A 22762-nucleotide genomic window follows, 5' to 3' on the forward strand; every position below is an offset into this window, starting at 1 on the left:
GTATATATCTGAGAACATCTGCAAGCAATTCTTGAATTTTATGCCAGGTTAGGCCTCATACTTTTCTTTAAAGTTCCTAGTCCACTTAATAAGAAACATTGTTTAAAGCCTTTTACTTGCATGCAACTTTTATTACCTTTGATTTATATCTCTATACATGTATATAGAGTAGAAGGCGTTTTGCCGAAACGCGTTGACAGACATTTTACTTGGGACTCTGGATTACCTGTACAAGAAAATAAACTCATGAACTAAATACGAGCGCTCTGGAATTAATTGATTTCGGGATTTGGGAGATACGTGATGGGATCGGTGCAGCTGTCAGATGGCTAACAGTCCATCTGTTGAAGAAATATATATATATATATATATATATATATATATATATATATATATAGATATATATATATATATAATAATTTCTATGGGCCTTATTCGCAACAAGCCTCTGCAGTCACAGTGGAGGCCCCGCAGTCATAGTGGGAGTCCCGCATTCGTGGCAGGATGCCGTACTGCAGTTTCCCATTGCGGAGGTCCCCGCCACAAGTGCGGGACCCCCCCCCCACACAACTGCGGAGCCCTTTGTGAATCAGTCCCTATAAATCTATTTTTTGTTCAACTACATATTTTCACTTTCAAAGATCTTACAATAAATTGTAGCTTATTGTAGTGCTAGTGACATGGTCTTCTGTACATTTTCAATTCATGAATTATAAAAGAAATTCATAAATAAAAAAAAAGCGGGAGAGTAAAAAATGCTCAGGAAACAATTTTTCCAAATGAGTATTCACATTAGGAAGGAATTTTAATTTCGCAACCCCACATAGAACAAGCAAAATGTATCCCCTTTGTCTCCAATTACATATAGGCTGGTTCCACTCAGAGCCCCTTTTGGGCCAATTTTCTTACAGAGAGTTTTCCTAGTCATTTAAAAGTGTATCGAGATGTAGGTGGTGGACAAGGTTGGATAGAAGAACTTTACTTTTCCAGATAGGAAACAACATTTTAAATCAGATGGTGTTTAAATTGGTCTAGTCTATCCTGGGCAAAAGATTTCAGAAAGTTAAATTTCAATACATTCGGCTCATTGGGTCTGAGTATAACTGTTATTTAGATTTCTTAAGTTGCTGCTGTTCGGTACCACCACACAGCGATAGGAAACACCCACATTCCACCAGGGGCTTCTCAACAATCATCTCACCATGCAAAATTCACATATTAGTCCAGACAGATGGCAAAGATAAGGGAGGAAGACATTCAGTGAGACTTCAAGATATTTTGGTTATACAATGATAGTCTGTTTGAAATACTGACAGTAGGTCTCATACCTCAAGAGGCCGAAGTGATTTACTAGTTGAAAGACTTACCTCATGTAAGATGCGGGAGAGATGTTCTTTGGCTTTGCCCACTGGTATGGATGCTGTGGCACAGAGAGATACTGATCACAGAGATTTCCTTTCCGGATGTGCTGGAAGTTGGCATATTCTTCGGGAGATAGGTCAGCCGTTGGTGATATGGTCCCATGGTCATCTCCCATTGGTTCCAGCTTCAGTGCCATGGATGGCGTGTGGTCTATGGTTGTCTTACGGGTCTTGATGGGAATCCCATCATTCATGTCTATTGTGCCGTCAGTTGTCAGAGCATTTATAGCTGCAACAATTGCTGAGCTAGTGTACTGATTAGTATTACCCAGCCACGTCTCGTCTGTGACGCTTACCCGAGGTGAATTTTGAGGTGAGGGTGTTGGAGAGTGGTGCGGTGAGTATGAGGTTTGCCTCCCATTGAGGCTGTACTTCCGCTTGTTGCATGGAGATGATGGCCGCGAGTTATGGGCTGTAAGCCAGTTTTCCTCAGTGACGCTCGTTCTGGGAGACGTATTTGGAGAATGCCTTGGTGAGCCCAAAATGGTGCAGGTCACCATGCCGCGCTGATAGCCCTCTTCTGGATCGGTGGTTTTGGGAGAGACACATGGTGACTGCCACGGTGATGTCTGGGGTGAGGTGTAAGGAAATGAGTAGTTGGATTCAAACGAGGAAGCTTCTGAATTGCAGCTTCTAGAAGACAAGCTGCTTGCCGGACTCAAGCAAGTGGGGTCTCTGTATGAATCTGCATTTGGCAAGTTCAACGTGGCCGTGGATGGCGTGCGTTTATTGTTTGGGATAGCTTCCTCAACCTCAGTACTGTGAAAAAACTGGTTGTTATTGGAATGCATTCCCAAATATGATGTTATTTCGATTCGGGGGCTTTCTAAAGCAGGAGGTCCATTTGGCCTGACAGTGGGGGTCAGGTAGTAGCCAGAGTTGCTGTTATCACTATGTTCCCCATACCCAGAAGGATGACTTGCAGATGGGTCTATTGAAATGACTGGATTGGATGACTGAAGGCCATGGCATGGAGTTGATAATGAAGAAATTGCCACGCCAAGAGGCAGGCCAGCACAGACATTCGCAGGTGCATAATTATAGTGTTCTGGAATGAGAAAAACAAAAGGAGTGGCATGAGATGTTGCACGATGAAAAAAATGAAATCTTTTGTCAAGATCCCAAACACATCCCTGAACTCTAACAGCATCCCAAATGAAGAATAATTCTGCTGCAACACTCTCAGCATTAAACACTAAAGAATCTATTCTTGGTGCCACATTGAGTGCAGGCTATTGATGAAAAAGGAACTTTAGGATCCGCCCTCCACCCTCTTGATCAGAATCATCACACAACAAAGGAAAAAACAATAAAACAATCATTTTCGACACTAGTAGCATGAGCATGCAACAATTTCCATCAACCTATTCAAACCACCCCAGACCTACTCTTTTTGTGCAACACACTGGTGAGGTTCCTGTCCCACATGCTTCCACCTTTAGACTACCTTATGTAATGCAAACGTATACAGATTCCCTTGATACAGGCGGTAGGCATGCTTTTGTTGTGTCCCTTGCATTAGACTATACTGAGCTTCATCATAGTCCCTGGTGTGCTGCCCCATCAAACAAAATATGGGAAAAGTTAAATGAGCATCTAAAGACGTTTCCTATACTTTCAGCATATGGATCATTCCATTGTACGTAGGGGTACACAAAGTATTGTACGCCTCACCTATCAAAATAAAGTGACACTTGCTCCCTATTTGAAGGCTATCACTGGCTTTAGTAGTAAATTTGGATCCACAGAGAATGTTTGCAACTCTTTTTCAGCAGGATACAAGTTTAGTATGCTGCATCCTAGGTGCCACTGAGAAGAATGTGTGAGACACCTTCGATTTTATGATTCCACAGGACTCCACGCTTTCCACCACTCACATGCAATGTATTTATCAGGTTTAATGCTTCCTTTCGATACATTATGGTTGTTTTACGTTTTTAGTATAATGACATGTCCCAGAGTATCACTTGTTGGGACAAAGCTGCGAAGTGCCTCTCAATCTTCTTTAGGCATCATACTGCCCAGATGGGGAAGATATATTGACAGGTAACACAAAAACACAATTAAAAGGGTCTAAGCAGAGCCTACCACCCTTCCTGGCGCCTACAGGTCCTCAAGGTGAGGGTTGGTGGATGTCCCTTCTTGAGGCGAGATAGGAATGTTTAAAATTAGTCCTTGTAAATAACCTTTCAGGAGCATAAATCAGTTACATGTGATCAAGATGTGCCGCATATAATTGTCCTTGTCTACGGAATAAGAGGAGGAGGAAGTAGAAGAAGGAAGGGTAAATAGATGGTCAGGATAGTTCTGAGTATGAAGGCCATGGCATGAGTCAACTTTAGCAGCAATCCAAGTAAAGCACAGAATTTGCAGGCACCAGAACCAGATTCTTTCTACTGGCTGCTGGGATGGCTCTGTGAGGTGCACCTGGACAGATGTAGGGAGTCTCAGTTTATTTGCACAGGGCAGCCTGACAAGGGAAGCAACCCTCAGCAAGCCACCTCAACCGTGCGTACTGGCAATCTCAGGAAATACTGGTTGTGACTCTTGGTGATCACGGGTAGAGAGACAACCTCCTTCGAAGGTGTAAGGTCCATGGGCGTAGCTACCATTTGTGCAGTTGGTGCAGTGGCACCAGGGCCCAGAACTCTGAGGAGCTCATTGAACTCTGACAATGCTGAATGGCATTTTCCTTGCTTGCACCAGGGCCCATGGCTACTAATCTAGCCTGGTAACTGTAGAGAATTGATGATGAGGTGAATAAACTAATAAAGCTCTGTGATGGGGGCTGCTATGTGGGTTGTCAGTCTCATTCACAATATGCTGAGTATAGCCTCCCTAGTTAAAAACAAGCATTTGCAATGCAATAGGTCTCGTATTTGCAAGAGTTAGAGTTAAAGGCTTTGTAAATGCATAATTGGACTTTTTTGCCACATAAATTAGTCAACACTGCCTCATATTTTGGTCCTTTCCTGCCACATAAATCGATGATGGAAGCAGCTTTGCAAGGCCATGACAAAAGGGAACTTTAAATGAGAAACAGTGAAACAAGAATTGTCAAGGATAGGGTATCACAACACGATACAATGATGAAGAAAATGAAAGTGCTAAACTATAGTTAAACTGTAGTTTTCGTTGTGCTGCCATTTTGTAAGCTATGCGCAAACTGGAGGCACTGTCCTCTCCGTAACTGTGACATGAGGTAACTAAGAAACAATGTAAAGTAACTGGTAGTCAACAGAAGTGCTCCAATACGGCCCATTGCGCTGTGTAAAATGTGAAAGCGCCATGAATGCCATGGAGCGTGCAGGAAAAACAAAAGAATCAATGTGAATGTGAAGAAACTGGTAGTCATGCCAATTGCTCCAATACTGCCCACTGTGCTGTGTAAAAGTTGAAAGCACTATGGCCGCCATGAGCATGAAGGAAGAACAAAAGAAACAATGTGAAGTAACTGGTAGTCATGCAAAGCGCTCCAATACTGCAGATCGAGTTTGCGCTGTCTAAAACTTGAAAGCGCCATGGCCTCCATGAGCACAGAGGAGAAACAAAATAAACAATTTGAAGTAACTGGCAGCCATGCAAAGCGCTTCAATACTGCTGACTGAGTTTGCACTCTGTAAGCCTTGAAAGATCCATGTAGCGTGAATGGGAGAGACTAAATAAACAAGCATTTGCAATACAATAGGTCTTGCATTTACTTGAGTTGGAGCTATTGGCATTGTAAATGCATAACTGGACTTTTTTTGCCACTTTAATTGGTCAACCATGCCGCACATTTTGGTTCTTTCTGACACATAATTGCAGTGGCCCTGCATATAACTAAAGGGCTAGTAGGCCTACTGGAATATTTTGTTAAACAAGGGCCTTAAACCACAAACTACTCTCAGGTGCAAAACATATTTACTTGGCAGTTGGTACAAGAGACATTGCCCACAGGGCAATGAATAAATAATTGTACTCCAAGAATGCGTGCTTACTAGATCACTGCCCCTTTACTGCAGTCTGGGGACTCAAACAAAATGCCCATGATTCCTCACACACTTAAAGAGATCCATCTCACAAGATTTTATTGATCCTCAGTCACTCCTGAACTGAAATATTAGTTATCAAATATTGACCACTGTACAACATAATCAACTTTAAGCTCTCCTTAATGTTGGTTAAACACACACAAACAGCTCAAGTTTCACAGACTCAAACATGTGTAGGTCATCTAGTCAGGTTTCTGCTTTGTATTCACCGCTTGTATCATATTATAAAAATAAAACTACAAGTCCCAGAATGCAAAGCTGAAACATAAACTAAATGAGCAAATCACGCATCGAACTAGGGAGCTGGACAACTCTACAAATACTACTCCAAGGGCTGGTTTCCAGCTTGTATCACATTACACATGTCCGAGAATGAAGAAGTGTGCTGCAAAGAACGTGTATTAAGCAGATCAGAGTGCATATAATGTAAAAATGTCAAAGTAACTCCGGCGATTTACATTCTTTTTGGAGGGAGAACGTACTTTTGTTGAGTGGGAGTTTGAGGTCATTATAAGGTAGCATAGAGGGTTAATGTTCTTTCTCGAGAGAGAACATACTTTTGTCTAGTGGAAGAAGGAGTCATCATAAGGTAGTGCAGAGGTTTAATGTGCCTACTGCAAAGAACGTGTACTAGGCAAATCACAAAGGGCCAGATGTATCAAAAATCCGATTTGCATTTCTTAAATAGCGAATTTTAAGAAATTGCTATTTATGAATTGCAAAATGGTATGTGATTCTGTAATAGCGATTTCTTAAAATTAGCAAACGCTATTACTGAATCGCAAATAGAGAATGCAACTCCATTCATCCCTATGGGCCTGTAGGCCTATAGGTGCGAATAGTTTTGCATTTCCCAATTTGCGAATTCCAGTTAGGGATTCACAAATTAGGTAATGCAAACCCCAGGGTGCTGGGGGCCTAAGGCCCCCTCTGATGCACCCCATCAAAAAATTGGGGGGCATGTGATGCACACACATGCCCTAGGGGCATGAGTGTGCTACATGTCATTTTTAAAAATGCATTTATAAAGCATTTTTAAGAATTGCACAAGCTTACCACCAAATTGGATTTGGTGGTATTAGCATTTCCTAAATGACCAATTTGCATTTAGGAAATGCTTGATACATGTGCTTTGGAAATCGCAAATAGGGATTCCTTATTTGCGATTTACTATTTAGAGAATCGCAATTTGTGATTCTCTAAATGGGGTCGCAATTTTAAGGAATCGTTTTTTTGCGATCCCTTAAAATTGCACTGCGAATGCCTCTCATACATCGTGAAAGGCATTTTTGCATTTGCAAACGGACGAATTTTGTGATTCGCACCGTTTGCGAATACAAAAAAGTTTGATACATCTGGCCCAAAGTGCATGTAATGTCAAAATGTCAAAATAACTCTGGCGATTAATGTTCTTTTAGGACAGATAATGTACTTTTGTCCAGTGGAAGCTTAGAGTCATCATAAGGTAGCGCACAGGGTTAATATGCCTGCTGCAAAGAACGTGTACTAAGCAGATCAGAGTGCATACAATTGAAAAACAATACCCCCCGATCGAGTTCGCGCTGAGCGCTGTGAGCGCCATGGCAGCCACAAAGTGCAGGGAAAAAATAAATTAGTTCACCCACGCTGAAGTATATCGGCAATCATCCAATTATCCCTGTAACAGGGTCGGTGTCCAAGGCGGTAACCAAATCACCCCAAGTCGGGACAACAGTAAAGCATGTACCAGTGACATCAAGTGATTTTTGAAATGCAAGCCCACTAACAAATGAAAATGAGGGGCATGAGGTGGGCGTGGTTAAAAGCCCAAAATACTTACAACAGGTCAAAGCGTTTGGGAACTTGAACTAAAAAGTAGTTTGCTTACAGTAAAGCATATCAGCAATTGTGCAATTATCCACGTATCAGGGTCGGTGTCCAAGGCGCAACTTAGCACCCTCAAGCTGGGACAAACGTAAAGCATGTAGCAATAACATGAAGGGATTTTTGAAAGGCAAGCCCACGAACTAATGAAAGTGATGGGCGTGAGATAGGAGTGGTTAAAGCCCAGAGAATAGAAGCCAACAGGTCTGAAGTGCTTGCGCGCTCGACCTAAAAATATATGAAGTGCTTCTTACCAAAAAGTGAATTGCAATTAGCGGCTTGTTTGAGCTTTTGTTGCTACGCCTGTGACTCTGTAGAGGAGGGCCACCTTTTCTAAATTGTATTTTTCAAAACAATGAATGGGCGAAATGGTGAATGTGTAGTACTTTAAGTGGTAAACTATCCTGTTACTGAGACTTACACCACGGTTCCAAACAACAGTAAACTTCATAAAAATAAAGATACCAAAAACTATATCAACCACTGTCTTTCTTCTTGCCAATAACCGTAACAAACAGTGAACATTAGTATGCAAGCCTAAAGTCACCCTTTAGTGTTAAACCCTTCATACCTAGAGTGATGTAAGCATCACACATCTGATGAACTCAATGAGATTGAGCTGCTGCAGTAAGTTTTGTTTTATGGCCGGAGAGACACCAGTAGATTTCCAAACGTGTCTGTGCAATCATAAGTAGATCCCTGGTGGCGCCTATTAGATCGGGCTTGTAGATCAAGGGCTTCTAAGGAAGAATATGGGCACTTTATTCCGATCATTTGTCCAACTGTACATTAATTTCTGATTTTTTAAAGTTGTTTCTGAACAATGAAATCGCAACTGTTATATTATGCTCATTTCCTTTAAGTTACTGACACTACTAACAATGTTTGCGAACAGTTGATAAAATACAAAAAGAAAAAATGGAACTACGACCTACCAGTTCACTGAAGGTTGTTCTTGTCAATCAAATATTGTATTTATTTAGTTATTGGCAACTGTGTAAAGCTGTATTTAAAGGTCAGAAATGTGAAAAAAGTTTGTACAATGCTTTTTAAACTGATGAATGTATGCACATACATGAAAATATTAATTTTGTTTCAGATAAGAAACTTATAAATATAGATGTGAACAGAGATCAAAACATAAGATGTACTTTATTGGTGGGCTACTCATGACGTCAATCGTCAACCTCGTGGGGCTTCTTAATCCGCTCTGTACCAGACAGGCAAAAAAATACATGGGTTTCCCCATTGCCCAGACCATCTAAGTAAGGATTTTGCAAAAGCATCTTCGCCATCATTTTTTTGCCGGTGTCCAACCGGTAGTCCAATCCTATGTCTCCGTCTTCCAGTGCCTTGTAGGTGAAAATTAAAAACTTGGCACAAGAAAAATTACCGTACTCCTCGACCAGAATAGTTGTATTAAAACCGGTCCGGCCTGCAGATCGGAATGCGTAAGCACTGTGTCAATAAGACAGACAGGTGGCGGAGCCTAATAGGTCTTGGTAAACCCCAAGCTCTCCATTTCCATAAGAGTGACAACAGCCGGGGCAACAAAATGCCATTGCGGACATTCGCCTGGGAAGAAAGAAGATAAGAGGCCAGAAAATTCGTCTTCCAGATACATCATTTAATCCCATTTCGATTGTTATGTTGGCAAGGCATCTCATTTTCGTGTTTCACCTGCACGTCCATGCAGACCTTTCTACAGACAGTGACCCTGCACCCCCCTTGTCGTCCTCTTCCATCTCTTTCCCCCCTCACTCCCATTGATAGTCTTAACAGGGGTCTCCTTTGCCTTTACAGGTCAGGTTCTGGCTGAAAGCCTTCGAGCAGTGACTTTTAAACACAACCCTAGTTTCCTCGTCTGAATCACGTCTTCAGTCGCTAAATGGAGGTGGAAGCCAGGAGGAACAGAAAATGAGTAGGTGGAAGCGAAATGGAGGGAAGCTAAGGAAAGTAAACAAAACAATTCGAATTTATTGTCATTCCGGGGAAGATGAACCCCACGGGCGGCCTGGAAACACTTTACTCAAAGCAGCTGGTGATGTCAGCTCCCTGAGCTCGCCCATGACAAAAGCCGGCTTTGCTTTCATGTTATTTTTTAAGTTGTAACATTTAATGAAGAGCTTCAGATAACTGCATATGGCAGTTCTGAAGCATTCATCCTTTAGTAGAACTTTGAAGGGAAGTATGTATCCCAATGACCATGCAAATACGCCCAATCCATGTATTTTTATAGAAAGGCACGGATATCGTAGTGACAAGGAAATTCACAAACAAACATCATCATAATTCATGTTCAGCTCAGGTCGTGAGCTCAGATAGGCCCATGGAAAGAGGGCAATGCAGCTGAAAAATTGTGCTTTTCAATGGGTGGCCAAGGGTGAATCGTGTATGTTATGTAAGGTCATTGCAGAGAATGCGTGTATGAGAGATGGGGCATACTTGTTGAAGTAGTGATCTCAGCTGTGGAGCACACTTGCCATAATCAAAATTGATTAATCAATAAAACCTTAAAGACTAACACTGAGATCCTGGCATATTAATTGTACCCTGAACCGTTAGCCATTAAGAGTTATAAAGATCAAACTTCATTGAAATTTCAGAACGGTTTTTCTGGCTTTTGTAATAAAGAGAAATCAGAAAGTACACCTTAGAAAGACGTCAAGTCCCAAATGAAAATAATACCCCAGGGATTTGATATAAAGAAAGTAAACTAAACATTGTGCTCATGAGACTCAATGATATCACAGAATGTGACGCATTGATTACAAGAGCCATCAGGTGAGGCCACAAGCACAACGCTGTTGGAATAATGTTACCAGGGGCGGCTCCTCAGTTAGGGTGGAGGAGTGTCCCCACCCCGCCAGCAACAGGAGCTGCAAAACCTTTGAAAATCAAATGATAATAAACCACGTTTATTATTGTTTTATTTTTAAAGGGGCGGGGCAATGGAGTGACGAGCGTGAGGAGCGTGCATAGAGCACTCCCCTCAGTGCAAATGTATGTTTGCCCGGCCATCTTGGGACGGCCAAACACATATGCACACAAAGGCTCTCTCCAACTCGGCACTGTGTTGCCGAGTTGGAAAGAGCCAGCACAGGATCCCAGTCTGCATTGGAGCGTCCAGCCATGGCGATCCATCCAATCATAATGCTGCTTTGAGCAGCGTCATCACTAGCCGCAGAGGAGGCTGGGAGCCTGCAGTGCAGCGGAGAACGTCAGCGATGTCCAGGTAAGTTTAAAAAAATATATATATATATTTTATTTTTATCCCCCCCCCGCTCCGCAAATTTTCTAAGTCGCCAGCTGCGACTAATTGTTACCCTGTCTGCTGCCCTATATGGCTCACACTATTTTCACTATTGGTGGCCTTGGTAGGTATGAGCCATGAGTCTTTTTATCCTGATTGAATCAAAGTTAACACTTTGTTCATGGCATTTACTGGCGTCCCTAAAACTGTGAATAAACCAGAAAACAATGAATTTTATTGTACTTTATTCAATAAAGTAACATTAGTGTCAGGACACTGTGATCAGTAGCTGTTGCACTTTATAAATTCTTGATTTGTTGATGGATTGATAACTTGCGATTACCAAGCAATGTCTTACACGTGTGCCCTATGTTCTGATATTTTTGCATGAATATGTTCAGCAATGTGGTTTGCTTTGAAGCTCTCTGTTTCATGGCAAGCTCGTTGTTGTGTCATAGTATTGTTGTAAACGCCTATAAGAGTCAATGATTGGAGTAGGTTTTTTTCAAGATTATGCCATAGGGCACTTGATGTTCTTATCTGCTATTGCATTGTACAGCCACAGCAGTGTAAACTGACACACCTGGGTCATATTCACAAACTGCATTATGTAGTATGATTATGTTAGAAATAGGTTTTCTGGTGGCTACAGTATGCACCTCAGCCAGGCAGAAGCCACTACTATAGTCAGGGCGAGTAAGTTAAATACCAAATATAACCTGTACTCACCCCCAGTAGCTTGGCACAGAGGAGTCAGGCTTATCCCCAGAAGCAATGTGTAATGCATTTGCGTAACACACTCACACCAGTGACACAATAAATACATCCAAAAAAACACCCACACAGGATTATATAAAAAATATAAAGTATATTATCCATAGCGGTTTAGACCAATACCACATAAATCAGTGTCTCCTTTGCCACTAGGAAAATGTCACAAACATAATAATGAGTGCTACAAGAAAGCTACTGCCTACCATCACCAAAGAAAACATTCCTGAGTATATATTATACCGAAAAGGACAGTACTCATGGTCCTGAATATGAAAGAACACATTGGAGCACGGGGCATGGTACACAATGTGTAAATTCTGAGATCACCCTCATTATCTTGATAGTGAAAGATAGACGGACATGTTTCAGATTATCAGGACGTGGTACACAGCAGCTAAAACATAAGCATCATTATGGATCAACACACTGTGTATATCAGGTGGGTCCTGAAACGGTTCCATTATGCATATATGTACGAGACCTCAAAATATCGTACCGGAGGTCTAGGCATAAGATGTGGCCCGTGGTCCAGCTATCATCCCAAGAACATAAAAGGCAGTAGAAAAACTTGTAAAATGACAAAGGTTGCCATAAGTGCAGGTGGCACTTAGATACAGGGCACTGTACTCCTATTAGTTCCAATCTGCTGTGTTTGTGCCTCAGGGGTACAAAAGGTCGCACTGCTTTGGAAATACCTCAGAGGAGTGATCCCTTTCCTCCTGCAGTAGTAGCCTCGTGCAAGGGGGTCCCGCCAAGGGTATCCAGCTTGGCGTGGCTCCAGCTTCCTAGTTGTCCCAGCAACGTGCGGCTTCCCCAACCTGCCCCCAGGCCCGGCTGGCCCTGGAAGGCTCTGTCAGAGGAGGGGCGGCTGGGCATGGGGCAGCTTTGCACTCCCTGGGCAGTTCACCACTTCCCAGCACCGAAAGACTGGAGGCGGTCTTCAGGACTCCTTTGCCCATCCCCTTCCAGTGCTGGTGGCTCTGCATGGACACCCCTGTGCAAGTTTACTTGCCTCTCCTGTCCTGTCCTGAAGAGGGGAGGGAGCACGGGTCAGTCCCTAGCACTCTCCGTTGCCCTGGGATTATTAAAACAGGCCCCCTCAAGTGCCGGGCAACTCATGAGAAGTTAAAAATAAAGCACTCTCCACGAGCTAGTTTTTATAAGACATAAGTCACTCCTCACATTCTAGGAACTTAAAAAGGCAGCTCTTCTTCACAGCGCTGAGTCCAACAAACCCAAAGGGCAGAAGACAGCACCCCACCCTGGCTCTGGGCTCCTTGGGGAGGGGGCACAACAGGAATAGGCAGGCCGGCACACACAAGCAAAGGATTAAAGAGGCAGTTCCTCCTGGCAGTCCTTGGAGTGTCTAGTGCAGCCAACGTCAGTAGGGCAGCTGGCAGCAGAGCAACATACAGAAAAGCAATCCAGATGAGTTATTTGGGCCACTCAGTAAACACCAGGCAGCAGGGCAACACAAGAAAAGCAGTCCTTCGTACAGTCCAGTAGTCCTTCCAGTTTAGGTTCAGTCTCACTTTCAAAGAGCTCTCAAAATTAGGGGCTGCAGCACCTCTACTTATACTCAAAATTGCCCAAATTATAAAAGGTAGGAGAAGGTTCCGGTCAGATCTGACCAGTTCCAAGAATTCCCCTTCTCCTCTACCCTGGCTCCAGACATCAGTAGGGGGTAAACCAACCCTATGTGAGTGCAGGACATAGCCTATTCAGGTGTAAAGTGTGCCCCGAAACCCTCTCTCCCAGCCCAAGAAGACCATCAACATGCAGATATAACCCTGCCACACCTAACCCTGCTTGATGGATGTCTGTCTGGGGAAAATGCAAAAGTGGAGCTTTCACCCTGTCTTAGACGTGGATTGGAGCCATGCTGCAAAGCCCCAGAGTTATGGGCACAGAGAAATGCCCACTTTCTAGAAGTGCCATTTCTAAAATAGTAATGTAAAATCCACCTACCTCAGTAGGCAATAGTTTTCACTACCATTACAAACGTACCAAACATGGCCAGGCTACTCCTTAGAGATCACAAATTACCACTTAGACACATACAACAGAATTTCTTATGCAATCCTATGAGAGGAGCAGCACTCACAGTAGTGAGATACTAAAATAGGCTGTTTGTCACTACTAGACGAGTAACACATAAAGACATATGTCCTACCTTTTACATACACAGTACCCAGTCCATACGGCTAAGTTTGGAGATAGCCCTGCAGAAAGGGCCTTTCCAGCAGTTTAGTACTACTACAATAGTCCTACTAACATACTGCGTAATGCTATTCACAAACGTATGTGCTGAGGTTCCACCATTGCCTCTCCTATCTTTATCTGTATGGAGATCTTTGCCCTGACTGTGGAGTATACGCACATGCCAGCCTACGTCTTTGTAGACAGAGTGGGAGGGGCAGGATAGTGCCTGGAAAAGGGTCGATACTTATGTATAAAAGGGAGATGTAAAGAGAGGAGTAAAGAGGAGTTTAGGGAAGGACATGCACCTACCCAGAAAGGAGTAAGCCTGTTGCTACTCAAAAACTGCATTTCTAAAGTTACTACAGCCAAAAAGGACATAAAACAGTAAACCCAGCATCTTACATGGCCAATCACTGGTACTGCAACACCATCTCATAGAAAATATTGGAAATAAGGGATTAACATAGAACCCCACATGAAATAATGTTAAATTAAATTAAAGACTTGAAACGATTTCAGAATATAAATATATGTAATTTAATGGTTAAAAATGATCTAAAACGAAAACATATTATGTAATGTTGAAATATTTTACTAACCTTTTTAATCTGAAAATTCATGCCACAATAATTTTTAATAAAATATAATTAAAATACATTTAATTAGTTATACACCATGTTTAATAATTATTAATACGTAATAAAAAATATACTTTCTTGCCATAGGGGATTTTTTTTTACTTGAAACTTCAGAGAAAATAATTGTTATTCAACTAAATATACTTAAATTACATAAGTATAGAATTCAGAATTAAATTTATAGTGCTGTATCATTTGATTTGATTTTGTCCTAGATTAAAAATAAATACATATAATTCACTCAAATTACTACTTAATATAACATTATTTTTACTCATTTTCAAGTTTAATAAACATGTAAAATGTTCCCTTTACCATGGGATATTATGGCACAGATGCTTAATTCTTAAATTTAAAAAATACATATTAAAATGAATGGTATGTTTTATTTTCTTATAACTTTTGGAACAAATGAAATGTGTACATATATATATATATATATATATATATATATATATATATATATATATATATATAGAGAGAGAGAGAGAGAGAGAGAGAGAGATTTATTTTTTCCTTTTTTTTAAAGTCTAAAAAATCAAATATTTTCTATTGAGGGTTATTGCAGTAACCGTGGTTGGCTATATGTAGTGCTCTAGTTACTACTGTTCTGTTTTAGTTGAAGTATCTTACACTCATAAATTCGGTCTCAAACCCATTTCACAGGGTGCAGACATGCAAGTCCACACTTTGAGTAACTTTACGCTCATAAATGGTGACTAGCCAAAAGAAGAAAAGTTATTCAAATGTGTAAAAGTAAACGTACACACGTAACTCACTCATATGTGTAAGTTACCTTTGTGAAGTCAGTGCTTGGGGATAAGGATAACTGATGCAACAGACGCTGTAAAATCCATATACAGTGAAAATAAAAATACAGAAAGACAAGATGTGGTAGGCTTAGCATGAAAGGTTCAGATACAAATTTATAAGCCAAAGTTGTGACACAGAACCAAACTCTAGAAGGCATCACAAATAGACCTGGGGGCAGATGTATGCAGGATAAAAATGTTAGATACTCAACAGAGTGCAGACAGCTGATAAATAAATAGCACAGAAAATAGAAAAATAAATAAGAGACAGAAAAGGGGAGATGGAGTGGACCAAACAACAGACAAAATAATTTACGTGCCTAAAAAACTATGTTTAACAAACAAAATTACAAGAAGGCCCTAATTATGAGTTTCCTCTGATACTGGTACCTGGAGTAACTCAGCATTCTTGGAGTTACCAGTACACCCTGTTTGGGTAACTCCAGGGGTGGTGGGAGTAATCGGGGATGAATGAGTCCCTGCTTGTTTCTGTCTTCTTAATTTGAATTGATCACATACACCTATTAAGTTAAAGTTGTACCAGGTACAAAGGTGCAAGATGAACCAAATATAATACCCCACCTAACTTTACATCTTAAAAGGCCTGGTAAATGAGCATTATGTAACCTCCTTGTATTTTAAATTTACAAATGCATGCCTTTAAAATTTTGATGCAGTAGATTGCTTCAATGGAAAGCCACTCGCCGAAGGCATGACAATGCTTCTCTCACTTTCACCCTTAGATTCATTGACCATTTCCAGTACTGAAGATGCAGCTTGGTGGCAAAGTAATTGATGGTGAACCACGCCACCTGAGTTCTGGCCTCTACAAGTAGGCATAATGTGCAATCCTGGCTAAATCTCATTTTATGTTTATATTAGTTACAGTGGGCAAAAAGTAAGAAGCCAAAAAATGTTAAACTATAGAGAAGCCATATCCTAGTAGTGTCCTGCAAAAAGGAACTCCTATTAACGTATTCTTTATGCTTGTGAGGGCTCAGCTTTAAAATTTAAGTTCGCCAATTAAGCTTTTCTTCTTGCTCATGTTAAAGCACAGTTGCTCTAAGCAAAGGACATTTGGTTTGCTTAACCATCCTCGTTTGCCTAAATGTTTCAACACCCGTGGGTCCATCCAGAAACAACAGACATCTGAGAAAGGACGAAATTAAAATTTGGAAATTTGCAACATACAATAAAAAAAACTACATTTTCAGTATTGTGGTGAAACCCAATGCTGTCGGTAAATCTGAAGCATTCACTGAAGACAGACAGTACAAGAATATTTTCCTAATTTTGGCAACAAAGAATTATAATCTGCACAGAGAGATGGAGGAAAGAAAAGGCAAAAACATTGGGTAAGCAAGTTATTTTCTTCAGAAGTAACATTTGAGGGTAAACACTAAGAAAAACCTGATGAGAATAGAAATGTAGAACATGGCTCTGATCCTATGCGCTTCCTCTGAGGAGAGAGCATTTGTTCGCACAGATGTACAATTTTCCCTCACGAAGATCAGGTCTAACAACTCCACTTCTTCATCAATTATTTGCTTCCTTGTATCCCAATGGGACATGCCAGCTTGGTGACAGCCTTCCTTTGCCAGGCATGCTGAGATCCGGAATGGCTTCTGCTAATTACTATGCCAGCTATTCCCCATCATGTGCCATTCCCAGGGGGAGGGGGGCGGGGTGGCAGGCAAGCTCCTGCCTTGAGACTCCCAACCATGGTAAAACACAAAGGTTGGTTGCTGGGACTCTGTTGTCTAGCAGTCCGGCCTGTTTTCATCCGCACTATCAGAACAGGGAATCCCTTCCCAATGTGCACTCCTGCTTTACACGTCTAATCAGACTTCACCAATGATCTTGAACATCACAGTTCGTGGCATCATGGCATCTCAAGTTGATCATCCAGCTCACGTCTTTTAGACCACGTCTTTGTTGGATGGATCCCAGTCAAATTTCACCTCATTGCTGGACTGTTGTTTGTTTCATCTAATTATTCAGTACTATTGTCTCACTCTGTATATCCCACCTCAAGCAGTCGGATGTCACAGTTTGGTGTTATGAAGTGCTTTCTATAATTCCAATTTTAAATACAACTCCAAATTTATACAACACAAAAACAGGACAATGGTGACTAGATCTCTCCAGAGATGGTACACAAACTGGAGGGTCTTTAACAGTTTTTCAAAAGGATGGAGCTACGGTATAAGTCTAAGGTCCCCTAGTAGAGAATTCCACAGCTAACCCACAATAGCCAAAAAACACCAGAAAATAATAACTGAATGCCACATTGTTGTAGGCAGCATCTACATCAAGTAGTGATCAAATTTAGAAAGTGCAGCTGAATAAACTACCATCAGTGCTACACAACTTGCAACATATGGAACTTTTTGGTCAGTATATAAAGTCTGGTGTGGAAGGAGAATGAATGAATATCTGAGCATTTACTTAACCTGGTCAACTCACAAAAAATCTCCCAACCTGGTCTATCTTTAGATCTGTGCTTCGGAGTAGTAGTCACCCCTTGCATCAACCTATAACAAATAAAGGCTATTGCTAAATAAACATGCTGACTGTGGACACCCACCGTGGATTAGCCTATACAATAGAAAATATTATATCCATGCTAAGATATAAATTTGAATGCTTCTACAGCTAACCATCCCCACAAAAAGGCTTTAGGAGTGCCCATTTAGCCTCACACAATCCATAATGGGTAGCTTTCTGATAACTTCTCTTCAAATGTTGGTAATTCTAAGGGTAGATAATCACTATATAATATAAAATAACCAAACTGTCATCTGACAGAAATATTTCATTCTTAATATTGTTTATAAAAATATCGCTCCACTGGAGTTACTATTAAAACATCTACACCAATGGGAAGATATTTTAGCAAATGATATTTAGGACACAATACACCATATCAGATGATGATTTTGCCAACAATTTTCTGACATACAGCCCTAAATGTGGGATGTAAGAGGAGAGTAATGAACAACTAATCTAATTTGCTGTACTGAGAGACCATGAAAGGGGGACTCGGGCTAAATTCTAACAAATCCAACAGAAGACTTTCTTGTGTATACTTACCATTCACCAGACAGTAAGTCGACTCAGTGATTTCTAGCCCAATGTTGCCATCCGTATTGCTCTAAAGGTCAGATGTCCAGATCAAACAAACTCAGGTATCTATCCTTCGTATACTGGTAAATCAAGTACTATAATTTGTATGATAGTCAAACCGATTATTTACATTGCTTGCAAATGGCAGGAGTGAGTATAAAGCACTATATAAAAACAAGCTATCTTAACCCTACCTCGTTGCTAAGTACAAACCTGCCATGGATTTACCCATCAGTTGAGGGGGGCACTTTTTGTGCAATAATTAAAGCCAAGCTAATAAGCACTATGAAAGATCCCTTCCACAATTGGGAGGTGAAGGAAAATATTTTCTCATACATTCTGGATCAGCCTCCTCGGGGCTTGCTTGAATAGAAAAGTCACAACTTTTCAATCTGATACTGCGATTTACCTGCTGCTAGTCACCCCCTTAATTAGCAAATAAAGTGACTAGAGGCAGCGTGCATTAAGTGATCTGGCCAGGATCGCTGGTGACCACTATTAGAAGCTCCAAGGAAGTAACCTGTTAAACCACATATCCACAACCTGCTCCACAGTGTTTTAAGAAACCCACTGGAAAAAAAGCATTAAAAGATAATTACATTAAATTTTAAAAAGGGGATGGCCTAAATTCAGATATGATGCTTTTGAACCATAAATCCACCTCACACTGAGCAACAAACAATTGTGCACCCCTGCAGGAATAAAAAGCCTAGTCTGTCAGCAGGCACCTCCAAGCACATACTCCAATACAAAGATCTATGACTGGAACCACTCGGGAACTATCCAAAACTAATTTTTACTAAACATTACACTACTCATTTCTAACTTGGCCAGGCATATGAACCATGATTCGTATGAAAGAATACAAAGCACCGTTATATACAATGTCCACAGACCGCTTTTACTCCAGTCATTTAGAATCCCAGCACCCAGCCTCTAAAAACGCATCAGAGCCATACACATGGCACATATGCATTGCACAAATGCTCTTAACATATCCAGTATTTGCAGATGGTGAGTATCAATCGTCACTTTTCGGGGTAGGAACGTCCTTTTAATCCTCCGACTTTGACATAAAAATATAGGAAAACTGTGACAAAGTTAGAAAGCAAGGATGAAACAGAACCTGCTAGAGTGAGATAAAAAGACAGGAAGTGTAATGTGGTGGAAGTAAGATGCATTAAGTGGAATCAAGACTAAGCAGCTTTGGCAACCCTAGCATTCCGAATAATGCTAGATTCCTGCACTTATTTTTAACAAAAGAAGACACTGACCATAACTAATACTAGGAGATATTTAAAATATTGAGCCCAAGCTAGAACAGAAGTCTATGGGTATAGAACTGGAACAAGAGTGCTTTCTAAAATAAATGCATTAATAAATATTTTTGGACCGCAAGACTTTACTGCTGATTATATTAAATTAATTTGTAGACAGCGTTATGATCGAGGCTTCTTGCCACTACCTAGATAAAGGCAACATAAGTCACAATAATCTCCTTTGTGCCATTCCCTGAAAAGCCAAGTTTTCAGATCTTTTTTGAAATTCCCAAAAAGAAGATTGAACATGCAGTGAAAAGGGGAAAAAAGCTGGAACAAGTGATTACTGCGTACCTAAGAGAGGATCCTGAGGTTAATTTACTTTGTCATATAGTCCCTAGAAGTAGTACAGCCATCGTTCATTAAAAAGAAGCACCTATATTCATCATTTCAAATGGATGCCTGTAAACCAATGTCCGGGTTCAGTCAGCATCCTTTACCAAGTGACACAAGGGCAGGGACTTCTTGGCCGGTGCACCACATAATACTGGAATCACGGAATCAAGGTGGCAAAGTAAGCAAATGGTTCAAACTAACATCAGTAGTGAATGATCTCCATGGAAATTGAAAACATTTTTACATTTCAGGTATATATAGAAAATGAGATTGGAAAAGTACGGTTAAAAACAAATTCTGAGATGGGCATACAACAAAATAGGGTGCAAAGTATCATTCACAAATAGCACTGATAGAAAATAAGTTGTGCCCCGCAAATCTCACATTAAGTTGTGGTATCCGTTTATTGGAATGACCAGTTTATAGTTTAATACTACACTGCTGGGCTCCGGGAGGGAGGGTCTGAGTACTCCCTTTCTAGACTTGAGATTTAATTCAAACATGCCTGAGCCACCTGATGTACATTATATAATGTGGCATAGCTTCATCGGTCCAGAATGAGAGTTACAGAAGCAAAATGCTAGCTTTTAGAGACCGTCACATCAACCAGCCCCCCCATTCACTAGCTTATCAGAGTATCGCAACATTACTACATCGACTGATGCCTTAGCTCTATTGCAGGGCTAGGCTAGTTGCTGAAAGCAGCCATGGAGATAGTTAAAGGACTAGTAACACGCTGCACCCAACGAGCAAGCGCCGCAATCAACTATAACCATTTCGTTTCTCCTACAAGAATTTCCTTTGAAAATGGGGCAAACAGATTTTACAGTACAATTTTGAAAATATTATTGCAATGTATTTTATGGGTAGTTTTCATAATAAACTCATGAAACAGTAACATACTTCAGCATCTGGCACAACACACAGGAGCCTCATGTTTTTCACAATGTGTTTGTGCCTTTAAGAAAATTGTGTGCCCTTCAATTATCACTGCTTACATAGCTGTGTCAGCTAACGATCCGGTCTAAACGTAACTCCCTGCTTCCAGGCCTAAGGAGGGAATGTCCATCCCTACTATGGTGTCCAAATTCCTAACGTGAATATTAATTCACATAAGTAGTGGTCTGTCACTGTAATGTTGATCAATTTTGACACAAACATCCTCACTCACAAACATTAGCCACACCCTAACCCGCACCTGACAGCCGAAAACACAGGGCACTTCTCCATCCATTCTGATTGATCCCTCTCCTCAACCTACCCCAAACAATTTTTATATCGAATACTAACTCCTCTATTTTCCGACTAATATTTGTTTTTCTAAACAACATTTTTTTGCCAAACTCTACATCCAAAAGTGAAGATATGTGGGTTTAGTAACATAATATCTGGGTTCTAATACTAACCTGCCAAAATATCATAGAATACGTGAAGGTAAATATATGTACATATATATATATATATATATAGGTTTACTATATTTAGAGTTCATATATGTACCTTAACAATATGTATACCTTTAAGCTATCTGGGCCCATATTACAGACAAGGCGCACTGTCCCTTTTTGTGCAATGACACACCTTTAAATAGGTGTGGTAGGTGCAAACAGCGATAATGCGCCCTACTACAAATAATAAGCTACCCCAAGGGCAGCCACAAACTCATACAGTGAGCTTCAGTGAAATACAGAGCGGCTATATGAAGCAGCCATTCTGTCTTTCTATTTGCAGGCAGTACCCGTCTGCACTTTAAGAGGGGACAGAGATTCGCCTGCAGGTGGGTGTAGGGGTTGCACACGCCCACAAGGGGACGTCTGGAGGGTTCATGGGACCCCCTTTCACTCCTCAGTCAGTCAATGCATTTCCAAAGGGCCTGTTTGAATCTGCATTCACATCCGTAGTAGGGCACGGATACAGAGGCAAAGTGACTCCGTCATTTGAATGGGGCCACACCTTCATGCAAATGAGTTTCGAATGCGCTGCAAAGTGATTGGTATTACAGAAGATGGCGGTACAAGCGCCTGTGGCCCCTTCCGCAATATCAAAGAGCCCCGAGGGTGCACACTGGTCGTAATAAGGCCCCTGGAGGAGTTCAGAATTGTAAGTCTATATATATATATAAATACTTATCTTCACAATAGTAGTTGACAATTTTTATACATTATTTCAGAAGGTCATTTAAAAAAAAAACTCAATATTTTGACACACAATTGCACAACACTAAAACAAACAGCCAAAATATGTCACTTCAACACTTTTCCACATCCATAGAATACAAACAACCAAAATGAAAGTGGTTTGGGGCCTTGTCAAGAGGCAGTAGAGCTCTATAGAAATGCTACAATATGTTAATATGTAATGAAGTTAACAGATTACTGAATTAAACAGAGTTCAAAGGCCAAAGAGATTCGATATAGAGTTGAGTCTGGAATGCCTACGGTCAGGTGGGACTAGAGAGGGTAAGGGCCTTAAAGATCCTGTGAATTCGGGTATTTCACAAGCCTGTGCATTGATACAATTAAAAAAGTTTTTAAAAGTCTGAAAAAAATATGGAAATGAATTCAAATTATATGGGACCGCTTAGGGGATCTGTAGCACTAAATGAAAAACGATAATCCTGGAGACCATGCAGAGTTTGTGAGCAAAGGGCAGATAGAATTGGGTAAACGGGGCATGCTTGGCAGGCATTGTCTATCCTCACATTTTATGTCCAATTACAATAAAAGATACAGAATTATAGAAGGTAAGAGTGGATAGCAAGGACGTTTTACATTGAAAGGTTCTGAGTGACAATACAGTAAATAGGGAAAAATGACATACAGAATTATAGATGGGTAACCGTGGATAACTAGGGTGGTTTTCATCAAAGGGTTCGTTCTGAGTGACAACAATAAAGAATGAGAGGGCTTGCATCCCTGTTTCACATCAACTTAAAATTCCTGTTAGAGGAGGTCAGCTGATACCTGAGGCTGAAAGAGACTATG

General features: G+C 40.9%; 1 protein-coding gene across 6 annotated transcripts in view; it reads right to left on the reverse strand.

Annotated features, from left to right (window-relative positions):
• The window catches only part of NFATC1 (nuclear factor of activated T cells 1), a 395649-nt gene that overhangs the window by 332478 nt on the left and 40409 nt on the right, over positions 1-22762 (reverse strand). For all 6 annotated transcript variants that reach the window (XM_069219782.1, XM_069219784.1, XM_069219783.1 and 3 more), the window contains exon 2: positions 1368-2469. In XM_069219782.1, the coding sequence (XP_069075883.1) occupies positions 1368-2469 (1102 nt within the window). The remainder of the gene's footprint in view (positions 1-1367; positions 2470-22762) is intronic.

Source organism: Pleurodeles waltl, chromosome 2_2 (assembly GCF_031143425.1).
Source record: "Pleurodeles waltl isolate 20211129_DDA chromosome 2_2, aPleWal1.hap1.20221129, whole genome shotgun sequence".
NCBI lineage: Eukaryota > Metazoa > Chordata > Amphibia > Caudata > Salamandridae > Pleurodeles > Pleurodeles waltl.